Source organism: Dermacentor albipictus, chromosome 4 (genome assembly GCF_038994185.2).
Source record: "Dermacentor albipictus isolate Rhodes 1998 colony chromosome 4, USDA_Dalb.pri_finalv2, whole genome shotgun sequence".
Lineage (NCBI taxonomy): Eukaryota > Metazoa > Arthropoda > Arachnida > Ixodida > Ixodidae > Dermacentor > Dermacentor albipictus.
In genome coordinates this window covers 1,679,311-1,698,669 of record NC_091824.1, presented here as the reverse complement: position 1 = coordinate 1,698,669, position 19,359 = coordinate 1,679,311, and the positions used below count along the sequence as shown (strand labels likewise).

The following is a 19,359-nucleotide window of genomic DNA, read 5'->3' as shown; positions in this document are numbered from 1 at the left end:
TGTGCTCGTGTCTCACGACACCTAGAACCAGATCACGTGAGGGATTTTTGTACGAAAAATAGACGCACGCCTGCACCACGGGACAGCATCGTTTAGGGATTTTTGAGAAGGCGCGATGCTGGCGCCGAGCGACGCCGTGGCATGTTCGTCCTCGGCGTGATCGTTCTCTGGGCCGCGCGTTGTTCAACATTGCTCATGTGATCGTGCGTGCGTTGCTTGTGTGGTGGTTGCAGGTTCTGTGTTGCTTGGCGAAAAGCCGTGAGTAGTCGCGGTGCAGCAGTGCGGCTTTGGCCTCGGTGAGCTCTGGCACTACAGAATCTGTGTTGTGTGACCCGTGCTTTTTTGAGAACCCGGCGGTGGTGACAATTGAAATATCGAAGTGGCCTAGCGCCTCGGCAGCGAAGTTCTGCGAACCGCGATGTGGGGTCGCCGTGTCCGACTTTGCTTAACGGGCATCGAGGGATGTGCTGCTCGTTGCAAGTCATGTAAATGCAACTGCGTCGACTGCCCGCTGTTCAACGCTGAATGTGTGTTTGGTGCGCTGTGCTTGAAACGAGGGGCGCACCCGTTCAGCGGGGGTGGCGGAGGAGCAGAGTGGCTTAGGGTTTGCGCGTTCACAGATACGTGCTCCCGTCTTGGTCTCATTAGCGGCTGTCGTGGGACTGCGGTGTGCTAGCTCCTTGCCTAGTATGAAGTTTACGACGCTAACACACAGCATGTTGACGTTTTTCCGCGCTATATGTCGTTTCCGTGACGGCCGAGTTGAAAACGAGATATGTAGTGTCGTTTGCGTTTGTGTTTTGTAAATTACTTTCTGTTGTGGAAGTTCTGGGAGTCTTATTACGCAAGGAGTGCGAACGTAAACATAAACACATATGTGTATCTGAAATTTTGAATTACCCATAATACCTTTTACGACTGATAAGTAGGCTACACGGCCTGTGTGAATCAGCTACCGTATGTTGCGACGCTCTTTCGTGGGGTAGAATGATGCATCGTGCGCGTTTATTTCTGTACTGTGTGAGTGACGTGATGGTGTGCTTGGCCCAGTTGGTGTGAGCTGCTACAGATGGCGCAACATGACCTGCGCAACAAGTAGCCGCAGCGGCATCGTCACCTACCTTGTCCTGCTTCCGTTTCCGGGAGCCTCGCTTGTGTTTTGCTGTTTGCCCGCGATGGGCGAGTCAGTCAAGCCATTGCCGCTGGAGTGATCAGTCGGTGTGTTAAATGTAACCTTAACCCGCATTAAACCGTTACCCTACTATGCGAGTCTTCCTGCGTTCAGCCCAAGCCTCACATCTGGCGCAGTCGACCCCGAACCTCTGCCAAGCCATTCAGCCACGGCAGCGCAAGAACGACGGTCAGTACGCCTCTTCTGCGCCGCATTCGTCATTGTAGTCGCGCCCTCACGCCGCCGAAGACTCACGCCTGAAGATACTTCTGCCATTTTACCGCTCGTCTGTGTTCACTCCGCATCAGAAGAAAAGCACGGCCGTCAGATGAAGAGTGCCGTGAAAGTTCACAACTAGCCCGGAACTAACTTGAATCCCGCGCACAACCTGTGGCTTAGCGCTCACTCGCCTAGTCTCCCGTGCGCCCAGCCTCGCTTTGCGGTGCATCATGCCAGGAATTATTTGGGAGGAGCTTGACTCAACGACCATGTCGCGGCTCGGAGTCGACCTTATCCGAGATGAATTGGCCCGACGCGAGTTAGAGAGCACCGGCTCTAAGGAAGAGCTCATTCAGCGCCTCGAAGCCGACATTCACCAACGTCGTGAAGCAACGCCACGGTCAAGCGTGGAGAGGGCGGGTACCGCCGGCAACTCAGGCTTGACCCTTGATACCGCGACGCTCGAAAGTCTGGCACTTCTGTTTCAACAGCTGCCACGCCCCTCGACTACAGTTACCACACTGCCAGACCTGTCGTCATCGATTGCGTACTTCGATCAGTCTCCAGCACAAAATGTTAATATCTGGCTCAATGACGTCCGCCGGGTACAGCAGCTTGCCGCATGGGACGACGCCACCACCCGTCTCATTGCCGCAAGTAAACTGAAAGGCACAGCTCGTAATTGGCACCTCGCTTTTGGAAATCACCATTCAACCTGGGAAACATGGAGCGCCGCCCTGAAGGAAACATTTTCATCGGAGCTGACCCTCATCGAATGGCAGGAACGCGTCATAAAGATCAGACAGGGCCCAGGCGAGAGCCTACAAGAGTACGCTTACGCAAAGCTGCGGGTGGTTGAAAGCTGCCCCGTCACCCTTACCGACGCCCAGAAGATTGATTACCTACTACAAGGTCTTCAAGAACCACATGTCATTGCGGCCATCGCGGCTAATAGGCCGTTAACAGTGCGTGACTTCATGTCCACGTGCACAAGCCTAGACAAGTGCACTCAACGTGCCCATGACAGGGCAAGCGTAAAACAGCCGCTGCTTCCACAGAAGCCACCCCCTCGTTCATTTCAAAGTGGCAATTCAGGACGTCAGCAATATAACTATCAGCCACCAGCTCCGCCAACAGCTACAACAGCACAGCCAAGACAGCGCATTTCCGAGTTGCCTAAGGAACAACAGGAACGAAGATACGAAGCCATTTCTGCGCAGTATGGGGCCCCAGCATTCCGGAGCGGCCAAGACATTGCACAAGCAACCTGTTACAAGTGCAAAGAGTTAGGGCATTTGGCGTCGGCATGTCCCTCGCGTAGTAACAGGGCACCACCGTCAACCATCTCTGATGCTCAACAGCCACGGGCTTTTCACAGTATGCCTGAAAAACTTGAAGGCTCCCAACATCAATGTCCATTTTTCACGGCGGCTATTGCAGGAGTCGGAGAACATGAAGCATATCCGGACTCTGGCTCGAACGTGACATTGATTTCTAAAGCCATCCTACCTTCCGCAATGATCTTGCCATGGACTAATTTCCCTCTTGCCGTCGTTGGAGGTGGTACAGCGCTACCAGTTGGGTCCGCCCTCCTTAAGATAACTATTGGCCCTATCACTGGTGTGGTTGAGGCAGCAGTTTTAGAGAACAACGTCCTACCCCTTATTCTGGGTGAAGACTGGTTTTTGGCAGCGCGAGCCCGCTTGATCTTCCAGCCACCAGAGCCCACTCAGCTACAACATCCAGCCACGGGTGTAACGCTTCTAGCTACTCAGCGTCTGGTCCCGCGAATGGCCAATGCCGTCATTTTAGCCCGCTCAAAACTTTTTGCGCCGGCAGAAGCAACGTTACAAGACTGTCTACAACGAGAACCCTTACCTTCGCCAGAAGAGCCTCCCTGGCAAGTTTTGGCGGTGAAGACAGTGCCGCTGGAAAGCAGCACTGCCACACAAGTCTGCACTACGGTGCCTGTGACCATCCACCCCGAACTTCCACCAGCCAGCCTAGGCAGCCAGCTCTCCCCTGAACAGCAAACTGTCATTGCTGACATACTGGCCAAGAACAATGCCGTCTTTTCTCGCCATGAAGATGACATCGGTCATTTTACTGACACTCAGCATCGCATTGATTTGCTGCCCAATACCGTGCCGTACAGCCGCAGCCCTTACAGATATACGCTAGAAGACAGGCAATTCCTCGAAAGGCAAATTAAAAAGCTTCTTGCTCAAAATATCATCCTCCCTGCATCTGGCCCGTGGGCATTCCCAGTCGTTGTGGTGTCTCGCAGTGGAAAGAAACGCTTGTGTGTGAATTACATTCCACTTAATGAACGTACAATCAAGGTTGTGCACCCCCTACCTCTGGTGGATGACATCATTCAGGACATCGCTGGCTGCGCCTACTTCGCCACAATGGACATTAAGTGCGCCTACTGGCAAGTCAGCCTGAGACCCCAGGACTATGAGAAAACCGCATTCATCACCCACCACGGAACTTACATGTGGACCCGAATGCCATTCGGATTAAAGAATGCGCCGTCCACATTTCAGCGAGCCATGCAACTGGTATTCCAAGACCTTCAGCCTCGCCCGGATAAATGCGGCATACGAGTATATCTCGATGACATCCTTATCTATGCAGAGTCATTCGCCACATTTGCAGACTTGATGGAAGAGGCCCTCCAGTTGCTGCATACCAGTGGACTTAAGGCCTCACTTGAGAAATGTTCCTTCGGTCTCGCTTGCATCAAATTTCTTGGGTTCATCATTTCAAGCGAAGGCCATCGCCCGGATCCAGAAAGAGCAGCTGCCATGTACCGTATCGCAACTCCCCGAAACCAAAAGGAAGTCCTTTCCTGGATACAGACAGCCAGCTTTTACCGTCGGTTCATCAAGGGCTTCGCTAAAGTGGTAGCCCCTCTTCAAGCCCTTGTCAAGTCGTCCACATTTCTGTGGTCCCCAGAATGCGAAAGTGCCTTCCAAGCTATTCGCTCAGCCCTTACAAAGCCACCGCTACTTGCTCATTTCAATCAATATGCAGCAACAACAGTAACCACTGATGCTTCTGGTGAAGCCATAGGAGCAGTGTTGTCACAATATCAGGATGGCAAAGAACGTGTTATTGCCTATGCTAGCCGATCCCTGACGCTAGACGAACGCAAGCTTCACAGTAACGTGTGGGAAGGCATCGCAGTACATTGGGCAATAACAGTGAAATTTCGGCAGTATCTAATCGGAATCAAGTTCGTCCTAGTTACAGATAACTGGACTGTTGCTTGCTTGACGAAGTGTGTGAAACCATCTCGCAGATTTACTTCCATGCTCATGGACTTGGTTGAATTTGACTTCTCGGTCAGACATTTGCCTGGACGGCAGAATGTTGTAGCTGACCATTTGTCGAGACTTTCGTGTGCAGTCACACGCTCCGCTCAAGCGCTGGTTATCGCTCAAGAAAAAGACCCCGAATGCAGTGCAATTCTTCAAAGCCTTGCTAATGGAGATGCCCCGGCCGAGTTCAACCTAATCGACAACGTGCTATACCATCGGACACCTTCAGGAACATATGCTGTTGTAGCGCCATCGTCATTGCGTCCCGCCATTCTCCAGGCACTACATGATGGTGCAGGTCACTTCGACGTCAAGCGGACTTTACACAAAGTGCAAGACCGCTACTGGTGGCCAGATATGGAAAAGGCAGTCAAGAGCTACGTGTCATCCTGCCAATGCTGCCAGCAGTATAACCGTCCAACCTCAAGAAGTGTTGGTTTTCTTGGCAAAATGCCAACTTCAGATGTTCCATTCTCGAGCATCGCTATCGACCACATAACTATGCCTCCCAGCCACTCATCACGCTACATACTGAACGTGATTGATTTTGCAACTCGCTTTATTGCTCCAGAAGCCGTTCCGTCAACATCGGCACGCGAAGTTATTCAAACTTTGCATAAAGTATTTTATTGCTATGGTGCACCTGACCACTGTCTCTCAGACCATGGGTCGGCCTTTGAGTCGACAGAGTTCAAGCGGTTCATGCATTTACATAACGTTGAGCTGCACTATTCAACAGCCTACCGACCCGAAGGGAATGGCCTCGTTGAACGAAGCAATGGAACATTACTTACAGTATTACGGAAAATATGTGCTTTGGAACCCCTATCATGGCCTGCAAAGCTCCATGAAGCAGCCTTTGCGGTCAACACTTCGGTGAATTCTAGCACCAGCTTTTCGCCATTCCAGTTACTATTCAGCTACGTGCCTATAAGGTTCCTCTCCAGCAACAACGGTCGCTCCAACAAACCGGCCTTGTTGAGCGCGTCCTTGACGTAACAGCGCAACGTTCAGAGGCATCTGCCAATTCAGAAGCAGCTCAAGCCACCCGCAAACGCCACTATGATAGTACCCATCGCTCTCATAGCTTCACAGTAGGTGACCTAGTATGGATCAAACGTCAAGCGCCAGCGCCCCACGAGAAAATGGCACCGCGCTTTAGAGGGCTCTACCGTCTCACTGAGCAGTTGACTGCATCCACATTTAAGGCTTTGCGTGTGTCAGGAATGACAGCTCGCCTGCTTAACCAGCCAAGAACTGTGCATGTTTCACAAATTAAGTTGTATGTACCTCCGTCATCTCCTGTGGCACATCTTTCGTCCAGCCTTGAAGGGGAAACATCCGCCACTACAGTCCCTGATGATGAAACTGCCATACACCAAACACAGCCTCAGCGCCAACAGCGTGTGCGCCACCTTCCCCGTCACTTGCGAGACTTCGTGCTTGAGTGACTACATGAACGCCAAGTTAGACCAAGGGACTTGGTCATCCGGACGGGGTGGAATGTGAGTGACGTGATGGTGTGCTTGGCCCAGTTGGTGTGAGCTGCTACAGATGGCGCAACATGACCTGCGCAACAAGTAGCCGCAGCGGCATCGTCACCTACCTTGTCCTGCTTCCGTTTCCGGGAGCCTCGCTTGTGTTTTGCTGTTTGCCCGCGATGGGCGAGTCAGTCAAGCCATTGCCGCTGGAGTGATCAGTCGGTGTGTTAAATGTAACCTTAACCCGCATTAAACCGTTACCCTACTATGCGAGTCTTCCTGCGTTCAGCCCAAGCCTCACAAGTGTTGTAAAAACCATTTGTTTATTCACTCAATACAAATGTGCGGCTTCTTCGCCGCAGTACATTTTAGTTACGCGGTGAAGCTTACTAAATGTGGGAGGGGGCCGCTATCAGCTAGCATAGTATGTCCACTTAGGCGATCTGAGAGGCGGCAGGTGCGCGAGTGTATAATTAAAGAACTCTTATTATGTCCAGTGACAGTGGAGATCATTAACTGTAGCACCAAAGTAGTGGACCACTACCAGAACAAAGGCATGTAGTATGCCCATCTCAATTCTTGTGCTTATGCGAGTCTTCTTTTTTACAGCAATAGCTGCTATGGGCTAACTCCCCTGGTTGTTCTGATGTTACTGGTGTTGTCACTGAAATTCCCGAATTTATTTTTAGAATATTGCAAATAAAGTTATCACTGTGATGCGAGGATTCAAACATACGATCAAAAGTGTGGCAGTCCACAATTCTACATTTCAGCCACTCTGCTAAAGGTTCAGTCGCGGTGAATACTGATCCCGGAGAGCGTGATCTAGCCAACAGGTGCCATGATTGGCTAACACCTGCTCAATGTCTGCGTACTGTATATAGAGCTGGCATCCACACCTTCAAGGAAGTTCTTACACATCACCTTCCCACTTGTGAATGCAGTCCTTTGTTAAATTTTCTTCTTACATGTGATGACAATGATTGGGTGCACCTGCTTCATTTATCTTCTTCTAGTGCTTGGCTTCTCATATTGACTGGATGGAGCTGTTGGTGTCTTGTTTTCCTCAAGCAAAGCGCGAGACCTAGCAATGGCTAGCCCAAATGTAGATTTGAGAAAGCCAAAACGAATGCAGCAGTAAGAAGCTAAAGGGTTGTTTTGGTGTAGATCAGTGGCTAAGTCCGGATATGAAAGAGGAGGAAGAAAAGCCGAGTCTTTCCACTTTAACACTGTGAGGCACAACTCCCACAAATAAATACGACTCTTATTTTACTTCTTTAAGGAGATTACCGACTTGCATTAGCAAGTGTTCACTTCAACAAACACTGTATGAAGTAAGCTTCCTGCGCATATTTCACCAGCTACTGCATCATTGTTTCCCATTATGAGTGAAACTGCAATTTTCTTTATGCCACAAGTTGCCCTATTTTGTGTTTTGCAGTAGGATGTTAGCAGTGCTGTTAAGACACTTAAATACTCATGAATAGTAGTAGAGAAAAAAAAAGTAAGAAAGCAGTGGCTTTTTGTGCATAGACTATGCATACACCTGGCGCTCTTATGGTCATTTCTTCCCTATCCGCTAAACCATTCTAAACAAGAAAAGTTTATATGCAATTAGTTTATACACAGACCACAACTAAACCACAGGTATCGTTGGTAAGCAAAGTATACTTATTCGGTGACATTTTCTGCAGCCCTGCTATTGGGCTTTCCTTCCTTCCTTTTCAGCTGTGCAGGTTCTTTAAGAAGTGATGATACAGTTTGACAATTTTAATCTTTGAAAGACAGCGAAACCTTTTTTGGTTTGTTTTTTCTTGGTTTCAGACTCCACATGACATTTTAAGGCGTGTTTTCTGTGTTTGTTGCTTTTTCTTTATGCGTAAGCATGTCAACATTTTTTACACCATTTCAATATGTGGTGCCATAGACTGTTCTTAGATGGAGTCTTGCCCTTTCATTCTGTACAATATGATGTCGGTTTTTTGTGTCCAAGGCCACTTTACACCGTGATTGTAGCATTTTGCTAAGTTTTGCCTCTGTCACCCAAGCTTGAAAGATTGCTACCCACTACTGGTGGTATGACAGATGTCACATTTCTTTTTCAATAAAAGGAAGTCTGTCGCTTATCCTGTGCATTGGTTGTCACTTTGAATTGCAATTTGTTGCCTATATTTGCTCTTTTGTTGCATTTCAGATTAGGAATGGCTATCATAATTGACATTTAACCATATTGCACACAATGTGGATGATATGTAATTGCAATATATGGCCACCATAAATATAATAGAAGTTGATAATTCAAGAATGGTGTCCTTGCATTGGTGGTGCAGCGATGAAGTGTGGCTATAAGGTACCAGCGCTGCAGATAGCACTGCTCGTGCAGAATATAGTTCAACTCTACTACTTTCAAACATAATTGTTTTTATCTGCATTTGCATAGCTCCAGTTTCTGTGAACAACACACATCTGGTGGAAGAGTGGCTTGCCCCTGCAGTTGGGCCCAATGAATAGCCAAATTTCTGCCCGTTTTCATGTTATTAGCATATTAGTAAAGGCAGTCGTTTTTATAGTAGCCTGTTAGCCCAGTGTATAATCTGCTGCAGGGTGCTGCAGGGTTAATCTCTTCCTTGTGTAAAGTAATCAAAGGCTCACTCACGCACGCACTTCCACCATTATAGATATGCCATGCCTCCACTATAAGACGCGTATCTTCATTCTTATGTCTGTACAATATCGCGCATTCATCTAACTTTGGCGTGCAGTTACAACCTCGGCAATGTAGCGAAAGATTAGAAGGCGATCCACTGGTTAACGACCTTCTAATCTTTCGCTACATTGCCGAGGTTGTAACTGCACGTCAGAGTTAGATGAATGCGCGATATTGTACAGACATAAGAATGAAGATACGCGTCTTATGGTGGAGGCATAGCATATCTATAAGGGTGGAAGTGCGTGCGTGAGTCAGCCTTCCATTACTTTACATAAGGAAGAGATTAAGTACCTTAACAGTTATCTCTCACGTAGGCCGGCACGTGTACCCGATTGACACGTGGTGCTACCATCCCTGAGCATGCGCAGAAGAGTTTTGTGTCTTTTCTTTTTTCGCCCCAGTGTCCTCTTCAGTTGATAGTCGGCGTTCGTGTTGTCCACTTCTCTACTCTTGTGTCCTGTCTATACGCCTCACTTCTATTTTGCATAATGAATCGTTACCAACTAGCTCAGCTTTCTGTAGTTCTACTCTTGTTTTAAGCACTTGTCCAGCAGCGGTCGTTTGCTTTTGAAACACTCAGAATAGTCATATTTACACTTTTTGTGCGCAAACAAACAGGGACGAAGAATAGGGGCAACACTCACGGGGGCAACGGGTGCACGGGGGCATAGGGGCAACACACACTAAGCGCTCGTCCTTGTGTTGCCCCTATTCTTCGTCCCTGTTTGTTTGCGCACAAAAAGTATAAATATGAATATGTTCCAACTAGGCCGACCCGCAGTTATACTCAGAATAGCTTTCAGCAAGCTGGACAGGAATAACGCTGAAAAACCAGCAGATATTAATTCTAGCACTTATCATGCGAAGCTTCGTACAGTATGATGAGGGCGTAAATAAATGAGGGTGTTCCTCAAGGCCTTGTAGCACATGTCACGAGTTTGGAGCAACATCATGTATAGCACTTTTTTGATCGCATGCTATAGGTTTAGCAGGTGTGGCCATGGTTGAAGTGCAGTGCAAGGTAAAGAAAACAGATATCTATGAGCAGCACCCTGGTAAAGGAGACTCTGGGAAAACTAGTGGCAAGCCTGTTGAACATCTCGTTGACCCACTTGCTGGCTCCATCAGGCAAAGTATAATAAAGAGAAGGAAGTCATCAACACATAAGAAGGTTTTTACATATAAACATTCTGCTAAGGTCATAACATGCCAACAAGTCTTAGTGCGCAGGCTATGCACGACCAACTACATATGCCTTCTGTTCGGACATTGCTCATTGTAACTAACAAAGATGGAGTGGACAAAAAAAGAACAGCAGCTCCTTTAATTTGGTTTCACTGGTATCAAAGGTGTTTTGTAAGCGTACATTGCCATACTCCCATATACCTTCTTGGGTGACATCAGCAAGGACCAGCTTGAGGCAAGGGGTAATAGACGCCTTTACAAGCTAAAAATGCATGCATGGATGGAGAGCACATTGTGTCCAAAAAGTAGGCACTTCACCGGGGCACTAGAGAAGGAACAGGTTATTAACAGTGGACAAAGACAAGCTACTAAACACCCAACACTGTTGCCATGTAACAACCTCTGAAACAATCCCTCTTAAAGAGGAAATCATCTTTGTGTATCCATAAAGAGGGCAGATGGGCAAAGCCCCTTCAGTAATGCTGCCAGCTTCAAAAGCCCATTTTGCACATTCTGAATGCCTCCTTCTTAAGACTTTGCTGGGTGCAAGCATTCTACTGTCCAAAAGCTGTCATTGAGAGCGCTGTTGGTTTGGTGGCTATAAAGTTCAGAAGCAATTGCAACAAACCTCCCTTCCTAGTTGGCCTGGATGCTCACGGTGCTTATGAAGCAGCACCATGAGGCAAGCAAGGTGAACGGATGCCTCCAAGCCCTTGTTCATTTATCACACTGTTCTGTTAGTAACAACCACGAGACTTGAAACCAACAAGCTCAAGTTCGGCACTCGCATGGTTACTACGGAGGATCCATAAAAAGCACAAAAGCAGAAAACTCAAGGGAAAGGATAAAGCACGTGCCATTTAACACTTAGTATTGCTACATCCCATCCCCTTCTTTTATTTTGTCTGGTCGTGCTACATCTTTTTACTATAGATAGGCATGAACTTAGGTGATGTTCCCAATCAGTGTCCAATTTTTATATACACTATGTGCTGGTTCAAAGAGGTTCGAAACACTGCAATGGAAGCTTCAAGTATAAAAGGTGCCCGGAAGATAAAAAAAACTTTGCTGCAACCATCTCGGCAACATCTTGTCCCTTTAATAAAAGTTGTGCTTCCATATTAACTGGAGCCCTCCAGTTTAGAGTAAAGTACCAGTGCACTTATGAACAATGAATCAATTCTGAAAGAGCATGTGCTGTTCAGCCAAAAGCAGGGGCAAGAATCCCCATTGTGCTCCTGCATTGAAGGTGAATAACACGTACCATAATGGCGAATGTGCTTTAGTACGCTTCCCTGCAATATAAGTTTGTAATGTACAAAGAATTGTCAATGAAGCTTACCAGGAGCACAGATGCACTTGCAAATTATGTCACAACTGAAAATAAAGAGCACAGTGTAAACCTATGTGCCCTTTCCACTCTTAGTATGCTTTACTGCACGATGCTTATTTACAACCCGCATTGCGTTGTAGCAAGATACAAAAGAAACTTTGCATAATTAGGCTTTTCAGGATTATCTTTCTTAAAATACAATAATATTTCGCGGTGAAGCCTAAGTAATGTACTGCGGTGAAGCATACTAAAAGTGAAAAGGGGCCACTGTCACTGGACATAATAAGAGTTCTTTAATCATACACTCGCGAACCCGCCGCCTCTCAGGTCTCCTAAGTGGACATACTACTGAAGTACTATAGCGCCAAACAGACGACACAAGAAGAGACACGGACGAGCGCTTACTAACAACTGATGCTTTAATGACGGAAACACACAATATATATACGCAAATTTGGCGGCGCAACTCGCGCATTGTCAAAACATGTCATGGTAACTAGGCGAAAGGCGATAGAACGATTGTGAAGGTGACGTTCGTGAAAATGACACGTGGTGTACAGGGCCAAATGACTATAAATGATAATGATTACGCAATACACAAACACAGCCGTAAGGGAGTACCCCATAAAAAACTAAAAGATTAGGAATATTCACTAGGCGCGGACAGCGCAGCAACGTGCTCAGATTTAACTATGGGCTTCTAAAAATGATATTTCACTTTTATAGAGAATTTTCGATAGTTCGCTTACGCATTCAAGGCCCTTCCTTTTAATGTGGGAGGCTTCCTTCAGCTCGCGGGCCACGCTGTCTGGACTTCTGTCCAGATTGATGGTCTCTCCTAGGCGAGGCTTGCACCCGCACTCTTTGCAGTGGATGGCCATATTGGAACCAGTTCCTTTTTCCTGTGACCTTTCGTGTTCTTTCATGGAATTGGCTACCAGGAAGTCATGTAAGCATGCCATACGGAGCAGCTTCCATTAGCAGATTAAAAGGCTAAAGGAGGCGGGGTTTCCACAGACAGTTCTAAGTTCTGTAGTAGAGAGCCTGCTCCAGAAGATAAAAGGGAAAGCAAGAAAAACACGCAAGAACAAACCAGGAGATTAAGACCTGTAGTTGTACCGTACTCGCACCGCATAGCCCACAACCGGAAAAAGGTCGCGAGTAAATTCAAAGTCCCGGTTGTTTTCTCAGCCCCTTCGAAACTTGCTACATTGTGCGCCCGCGTTAACAACCAGAAAACAGAACGCGCGACCTGCGGAACCCAGCATACCAATCCACTTGCAAGTTGCAAGGAAGGGGTAGTATATCAAATTCCGCTCTCATGCAAAAAGGTTTGCATAGGACAAACGGGGCGGTGTCTAAATGAAAGGCTGAAAGAACACAAAAGGTTAAAGGAAAAAGGGACTGGTTCCAATATGGCCATCCACTGCAAAGAGTGCGGGTGCAAGCCTCGCCTAAGAGAGACCATCAGTCTGGACAGAAGTCGAGACAGCGTGGCCCGCGAGCTGAAGGAAGCCTTCCAAATTAAAAGTAAGGGCCTTGAATGCGTAAGCGAACCATCGAAAATTCTCTATAACAGTGAAATGTCATTTTTAGAAGCCCATAGTTAAATCTGAGCATGTTCCTGCGCCGCCCGCACCTGGTGAATATTCCTAATCTTTTAGTTTTTTATGGGGTACTCTCTTACGGCGGTGTTTGTGTATCGCGTAACCATTATCACTTATAGTCATTTGGCCCTGTACACCACGTGTCATCTTCACGAACGTCACATTCACAATCGTTCTATCGCCTTTTGCCTAGTTACCATGTGATGTTTTGACAATGCGCGAGTTGCGCCGCCAAATTTGCGTATATATATTGTGTGTTTCCGTCATTAAAGCCTCAGTTGTTAGTAAGCACTCGTCCGTGTCTCTTCTTCTTGTGTCGTCTGTTTGGCGCTATAGTACTTCAGTAATATGCACCAAGTAGCCCAACAAAAAGTTCTGCTGGACATATTATGCTGGCTGATAGCGGCCCCCTCCCACATTTAGTATGTTTCACCGCGTAACTAAAATGTACTGCGGCGAAGAAGCCGCACATTTGTATTGAGTGAATAAACAAATGGTTTTTACAACAGTACAGAAATAAACGCGCACCATGCATCATTCTACCACACGAAAGAGCGTCGCAACATACGGTAGCTGATTCACACAGGCCGTGTAGCCCACTTATCAGTCGTAAGTGGTATTATGGGTTATTCAAAATTTCAGACACACATATGTGTTTATGCTTACGTTCGCACTCCTTGCGTAATAAGACTCCCAGAACTTCCACAATAGAAAGTAATTTGCAACACACAAACGCAAAGAACACTATAAGTCTCGTTTTCAACTCGGCCGTCATGCAAATGACATATAGCGCGGAAAAACGTGAACATGCTGTGTGTTAGCGTCGTAAACTTCATACTAGGCAAGGAGCTAGCACACCGCAGTCCCGCGACAGCCGCTAATGAGACCAAGACGGGAGCACGTATCTGTGAACGCGCAAACCCTAAGCCACTCTGCTCCTCCGCCACCCCTGCTGCACGGCTGCACCACTCGTTTCAAGCACAGCGCAGCAAACACACATTCAGCGCTGAGCAGTGGGCGGTCGACGCAGTTGCATTTACATGACTTGCAACGAGCAGCACATCCCTCGATGTCCGTTAAGCAAAGTCGGACACGGCGACGCCACATCGCGGTTCGCAGAACTTTTTGCCGGGGCCGCCGGGTTCTCAAGAAAGCACGGGTCCCACAACGCAGATTCTGTAGTGCCAGAGCTCACCGAGGCCAAAGCCGCACCGCCACTACTCACGGCTTTCCGCCAAGTAACACAGAACCTACAACCACCACACAAGCAACACACGCACGATCGCATGAGTAATGTTGAACAACGCGCGTTCCAAAGAACTATCACGCCGAGTACGAACACGATCGCCCCAAACCACTGGCACGCGCCGAAAGCTTCGGCGCGCGCTGGCAAGCGAACGCGTCGCTTCGCTTCGGCTGGAGGGAAAGGGCGCGCAACCACTGGAGACAAGCTCCGACGCGCGCCGAAGCTCGCTCCTCGGCTGCGGCGCACTGTTGCTGGACTATTCCGCCTTCATCCGTCAAAGTCCGGCCTAAAACAGCCTGCTCTAAACTAAACTTGAAACAATAAGTTAGTGATCTGTATGCGCTTTTTGATAAAAAAACACGTTTGAATAATGAATATACACCTGCCGCAACAGTTTGTTTTTATTTTTGAAGTAACAACAGAGTACAAAATACCGACATCAGCGCTCGCGCGTCGTGTGTCTGCAAGATCGCTTTGCAAACACCTGCACGACGATGCCATATATCAAAAACTATTGTACCATTTCATTTTTTGGTAGCTTATTGCACAGCCAACTATGTAAGAATTACGCGTGCAATGTATAACTGAAAAAAACCTGTGTTGAAAATATTGCCACGTAGTAGTGACGGTAAATAAATAGTGCCGGCTCAATCGCAATGATAGCGGCGAGCAATGTCGGCAATCGTAGAAAATCTCATCTGCGGGTTAAGCGCGTCGGTTTGCATACGGCAGTCGTCGAAAGTTACAGCCTATTCGCTGGTGCCCGCGCGCCTTCCAGAAACTACAACACAACTCGTGTCACGTATGCAATCAGATTAGCAAGGTTCGTCGACAACAGACAGAACCATCGATAACATTCGCGAAACTTCCGATACGTTCAGGCGCATCCTGCACCGAGCGATAACGTTTAACATTTTCTGCCGGTGAAATATGGTAACCGCATACAGATAAAGCATCCGTGTCAATATAATTATGCTGGTTGGTGCATGAGAGAAACGTGAAAATGTGGGTTCTGAGACAATCAGCAAAACAGAATTGAAACACCTGTAGCACTCACAAAAAAAACTACAATAGCTAAAATGTATGTAATTCGTATCTTGTCTCCCCCCAATTCTTGATTCTGCCAAATCTAGCCCATGGAGCACCTCTATTATTCTAGGTTGTTTTGATGCATCCACACCGCATCCGGAGGCCTTCACATTGAGTGTATTGCTACAAAACATTTTCACAGTGTAAGGGCCATGTTCTATTGTAACTGGTTTCCACATATCAAGTTTGCCTTTCTTTACAATAATGAAATGACATACCATCAAATAATACAAGCTTGAGAATTAGAGGGTTTTAATAGGAGTCTTTCGTTGCCCTTTGCCAAGTCGTGCTATTGAAGCACTTATTCGAACGTATGGGAGCAGCTCATTTGCATAGTATAAGAAATATCATCATCATCATCATCATCATCATCATCATCATCAGCCTAGTTACGCCCACTGCAGGGCAAAGGCCTCTCCCATACTTCTCCAACTACCCCGGTCATGTACTAATTGTGGCCATGTTGTCCCTGCAAACGTCTTAATGTCATCCGCCCACCTAACTTTCTGCCGCCCCCTGCTACGCTTCCCTTCCCTTGGAATCCAGTCCGTAACCCTTAATGACCATCGGTTCTCTCCCCTCCTCATTACATGTCCGGCCCATATCCATTTCTTTTTCTTTATTTCAACTAAGATGTCATTTACCCGCGTTTGTTGCCTCACCCAATCTGCTCTTTTCTTATCCCTTAACGTTACACCGATCATTCTTCTTTCCATAGCTCGTTCCGTCATCCTCAATTTCAGCAGAACCCTTTTCGTAAGCCTCCACGTTTCTGCCCCATATGTAAGTACTGGTAACACACAGCTGTTATACACTTTCCTTTTGAGGGATAGTGGCAACCTGCTGTTCATGATTTGAGAATGCCTGCCAATCGCACCCCAGCCCATTCTTATTCTTCTGGTTATTTCAGTCTCATGATCCGCATCCGTGGTCACTACCTGCCCTTAGTAGATGTATTCCCTTACCACTTCCAGTGCCTCGCTACCTATCGTAAACTGCTGCTCTTTTCCGAGACTGTTAAACATTACTTTAGTTTTCTGCAGATTAATTTTTAAACCCACTCTTCTGCTTTGCCTCTCCAGGTCAGTGAGCATGCATTGCAATTGGTCTCCTGAGTTACTAAGCAAGGAAATATCATCAGCGAATCGCAAGTTGCTAAGGTATTCTCCATCAACTTTTATCCCCCATTCTTCCCACTCCAGGTCTCTGAATACCTCCTGTAAACATGCGGTGAATAGCATTAGAGAGATCGTATCTCCCTGTCTGACGCCTTTCTTTATTGGGATTTTGTTGCTTTCTTTGTGGAGGACTACGGTGGCTGTCGAGCCGCTATAGATAGCTTCCAGTATTTTTACATATGGCTCAGCTACACCCTGATTCCGTAATGCCTCCATGACTGCTGCGGTTTCGGCTGAATCAAACGCTTTCTCGTAATCAATGAAAGCTATATATAACGGTTGGTTATATTCTGCACATTTTTTCTATCACCTGATTGATAGTGTGAATATGGTCTATTGTTGAGTAGCCTTTACGGAATCCTGCCTGGTCCTTTGGTTGACAGAAGTCGAAGGTGTTCCTGATTCTATTTCCGATTACCTTAGTAAATACTTTGTAGGCGACGGACAGTAAGCTGATCGGTCTATAATTTTTCAAGTCTTTGGCGTCTCCTTTCTTATGGATTAGGATTATGTTAGCGTTCTTCCAAGATTCCGGTACGCTCGAGGTTATGAGGCATTGCGTATACAGGGTGGCCAATTTCTCTAAAACAATCTGACCACCATCCTTCAACAAATCTGCTGTTTACCTGATCCTCCCCAGCTGCCTTCCCCCTTTGCATAGCTCCTAAGGCTTTCTTTACTTCTTCTGGCGTCACCTGCGGGATTTCGAATTCCTCTAGGCCATTTTCGCTTCCACGATCGTCGTGGGTGCCACTGGTACTTTACAAATCTCTGTAGAACTCCTCAGCCACTTGAACTATCTCACCCATATTAGTAACGATATTGCCGGCTTTGTCTCTCAAAGTACACATATGATTCTTCCCTATTCCTACTTTCTTCTGCACTGTTTTTAGGCTTCCTCCGTTCCTGAGAGCCTGTTCAATTCTATCCATATTATAGTTCCTGATGTCCGCTGTCTTACGCTTGTTGATTAACTTAGAAAGTTCTGCCAGTTCTATTCTAGCTGCAGGGTTAGAGGCTTTCATACATTGGCGTTTCTTGATCAGATCTTTTGTCTCCTGCGATAGCTTACTGGTTTCCTGTCTAACGGCGTTACCACCGACTTCTATTGCGCACTCCTTGATGATGCCGATGAGATTGTCGTTCATTGCTTCAACACTAAGGTCCTCTTCCTGAGTTAAAGCCGAATACCTGTTCTGTAGCTTGATGCGGAATTCCTCTAGTTTTCCTCTTACCGCTAACTCATTGGTTGGCTTCTTGTGTACCAGTTTCTTCCGTTGCCTCCTCAAGTCTAGGCTAATTCGAGTTCTTACCATCCTATGGTCACTGCAGCGGACCTTGCCGAGCACGTCTACATCTTGTATGATGCCAGGGTTCGCGCAGAGTATGAAGTCGATTTCATTTCTAGTCTCACCATTCGGGCTCTTCCACGTCCACTTTCGACTAACCCGCTTGCGGAAAAAGGTATTCATTATCCGCATATTATTCTGTTCTGCAAACTCTACTAATAACTCTCCTCTGCTATTCCTAGAGCCTATGCCATATTCCCCCGCTGACTTGTCTCCAGCCTGCTTCTTACCTAGCCTGGCATTGAAGTCGCCCATCAGTATAGTGTATTTTGTTTTGACTTTACCCATCGCCAATTCCACGTCTTCATAAAAGCTTTCGACTTCCTGGTCATCATGACTGCATGTTGGGGCATAGATTTGTACCACCTTCAATTTGTACCTCTTATTAAGTTTCACAACAAGACCTGCTACCCTCTCGTTAATGCTATAGAATTCCTGTATGTTACCAGCTATTTCCTTATTAATCAGGAATCCGACTCCTAGTTCTCGTCTCTCCGCTAAGCCCCGGTAGCACAGTACGTGCCCGCTTTTTAGCACTGTATATGCTTCTTTTGTCCTCCTAACCTCACTGAGCCCTATTATATCCCATTTACTACCCTCTAATTCCTCCAATAACACTGCTAGACTCGCCTCACTAGATAACGTCCTAACGTTAAACGTTGGAAGGTTCAGGTTCTAATGGCGGCCTGTCCGGAGCCAGGTATTCTTAGCACCCTCTGCAGCGTCACAGATCTGACCGCCGCCGTGGTCAGTTGCTTCGCGGCTGCTGGGGACTGAGGGCCGGGGTTTGATTGTTGTATTCATATGGGAGGTTGTGGCCAAGTACTGCACCAGGGTGGCCAATCCTGCTCTGGTGAGAGAGTGCGTTACCGGTTCTGGTCGCCGGGATCAGGCCGCACTCCAGGCCTGTTTGTGCAATTTTCTCAACACACGGTTTTTTGGTATTTTCCGGTGGAGAATAGCGCGGCACCGGGATTTGAACCACAGTCCTCTTGCACGGGAGACAGATACTCTACCGCAGGCACGTACCCAGGATTTTTTTTCGGGGGGTGCCCACCACCTCCATCATCATCATCACCAACGGTTATCCAACAGTAATGATCAACGGTTATGACCTGCCCAGCTGCGTTTTTTCCTCTTGATTTCCATTAGAATATCGTCTATACCCGTTCGCTCTCTGATCCAAACCCCTCTCTTTCTCTCTTAACGTTATGCCTAGCAATCTTCGTTCGATCGCTCTTTGCGTGGTCCTTAACTTGCTCTCAAGTCTCTGCCCCATATGCACTGGCAAAATGCACTGGGAAATGCACTGGCAAATGCATTGGCACTGGACATATTGCACTGGCAAAATGCACTGATTGCACACCTTACTTTTCAATAATAATTGTAAACTTCCAGTCAGGAGCTGGCAATGTCTGCCGTATGCGATCCAACCTATTTTTATTCTTCTGTGAATTTCCTTCTC

At 47.2% G+C, this 19,359-nt stretch overlaps 1 protein-coding gene across 1 annotated transcript; it reads left to right on the top strand.

Moving 5' to 3' along the window:
- The first annotated feature begins 1,059 nt into the window (after window positions 1-1,059).
- On the top strand, window positions 1,060-6,225 carry LOC139059479 (uncharacterized). Its single transcript, XM_070537905.1, has 2 exons — window positions 1,060-2,767; window positions 6,041-6,225. The coding sequence occupies exons 1-2, from the start codon at window positions 1,621-1,623 to the stop codon at window positions 6,223-6,225; spliced, it is 1,332 nt and encodes a 443-aa protein (XP_070394006.1). The 5' UTR covers window positions 1,060-1,620.
- The last annotated feature ends 13,134 nt before the right edge of the window (window positions 6,226-19,359 follow it).

Excerpts from the sequence above, each read along its gene's own strand:
- LOC139059479 (XM_070537905.1), top strand. The coding sequence starts at position 1,621 with ATGCCAGGAATTATTTGGGAGGAGCTTGACTCAACGACCATGTCGCGG. Across the intron at positions 2,768-6,040 it reads ACAGCCACGGGCTTTTCACA|CCTTGAAGGGGAAACATCCG; the intron begins GTATGCCTGAAA and ends TCTTTCGTCCAG.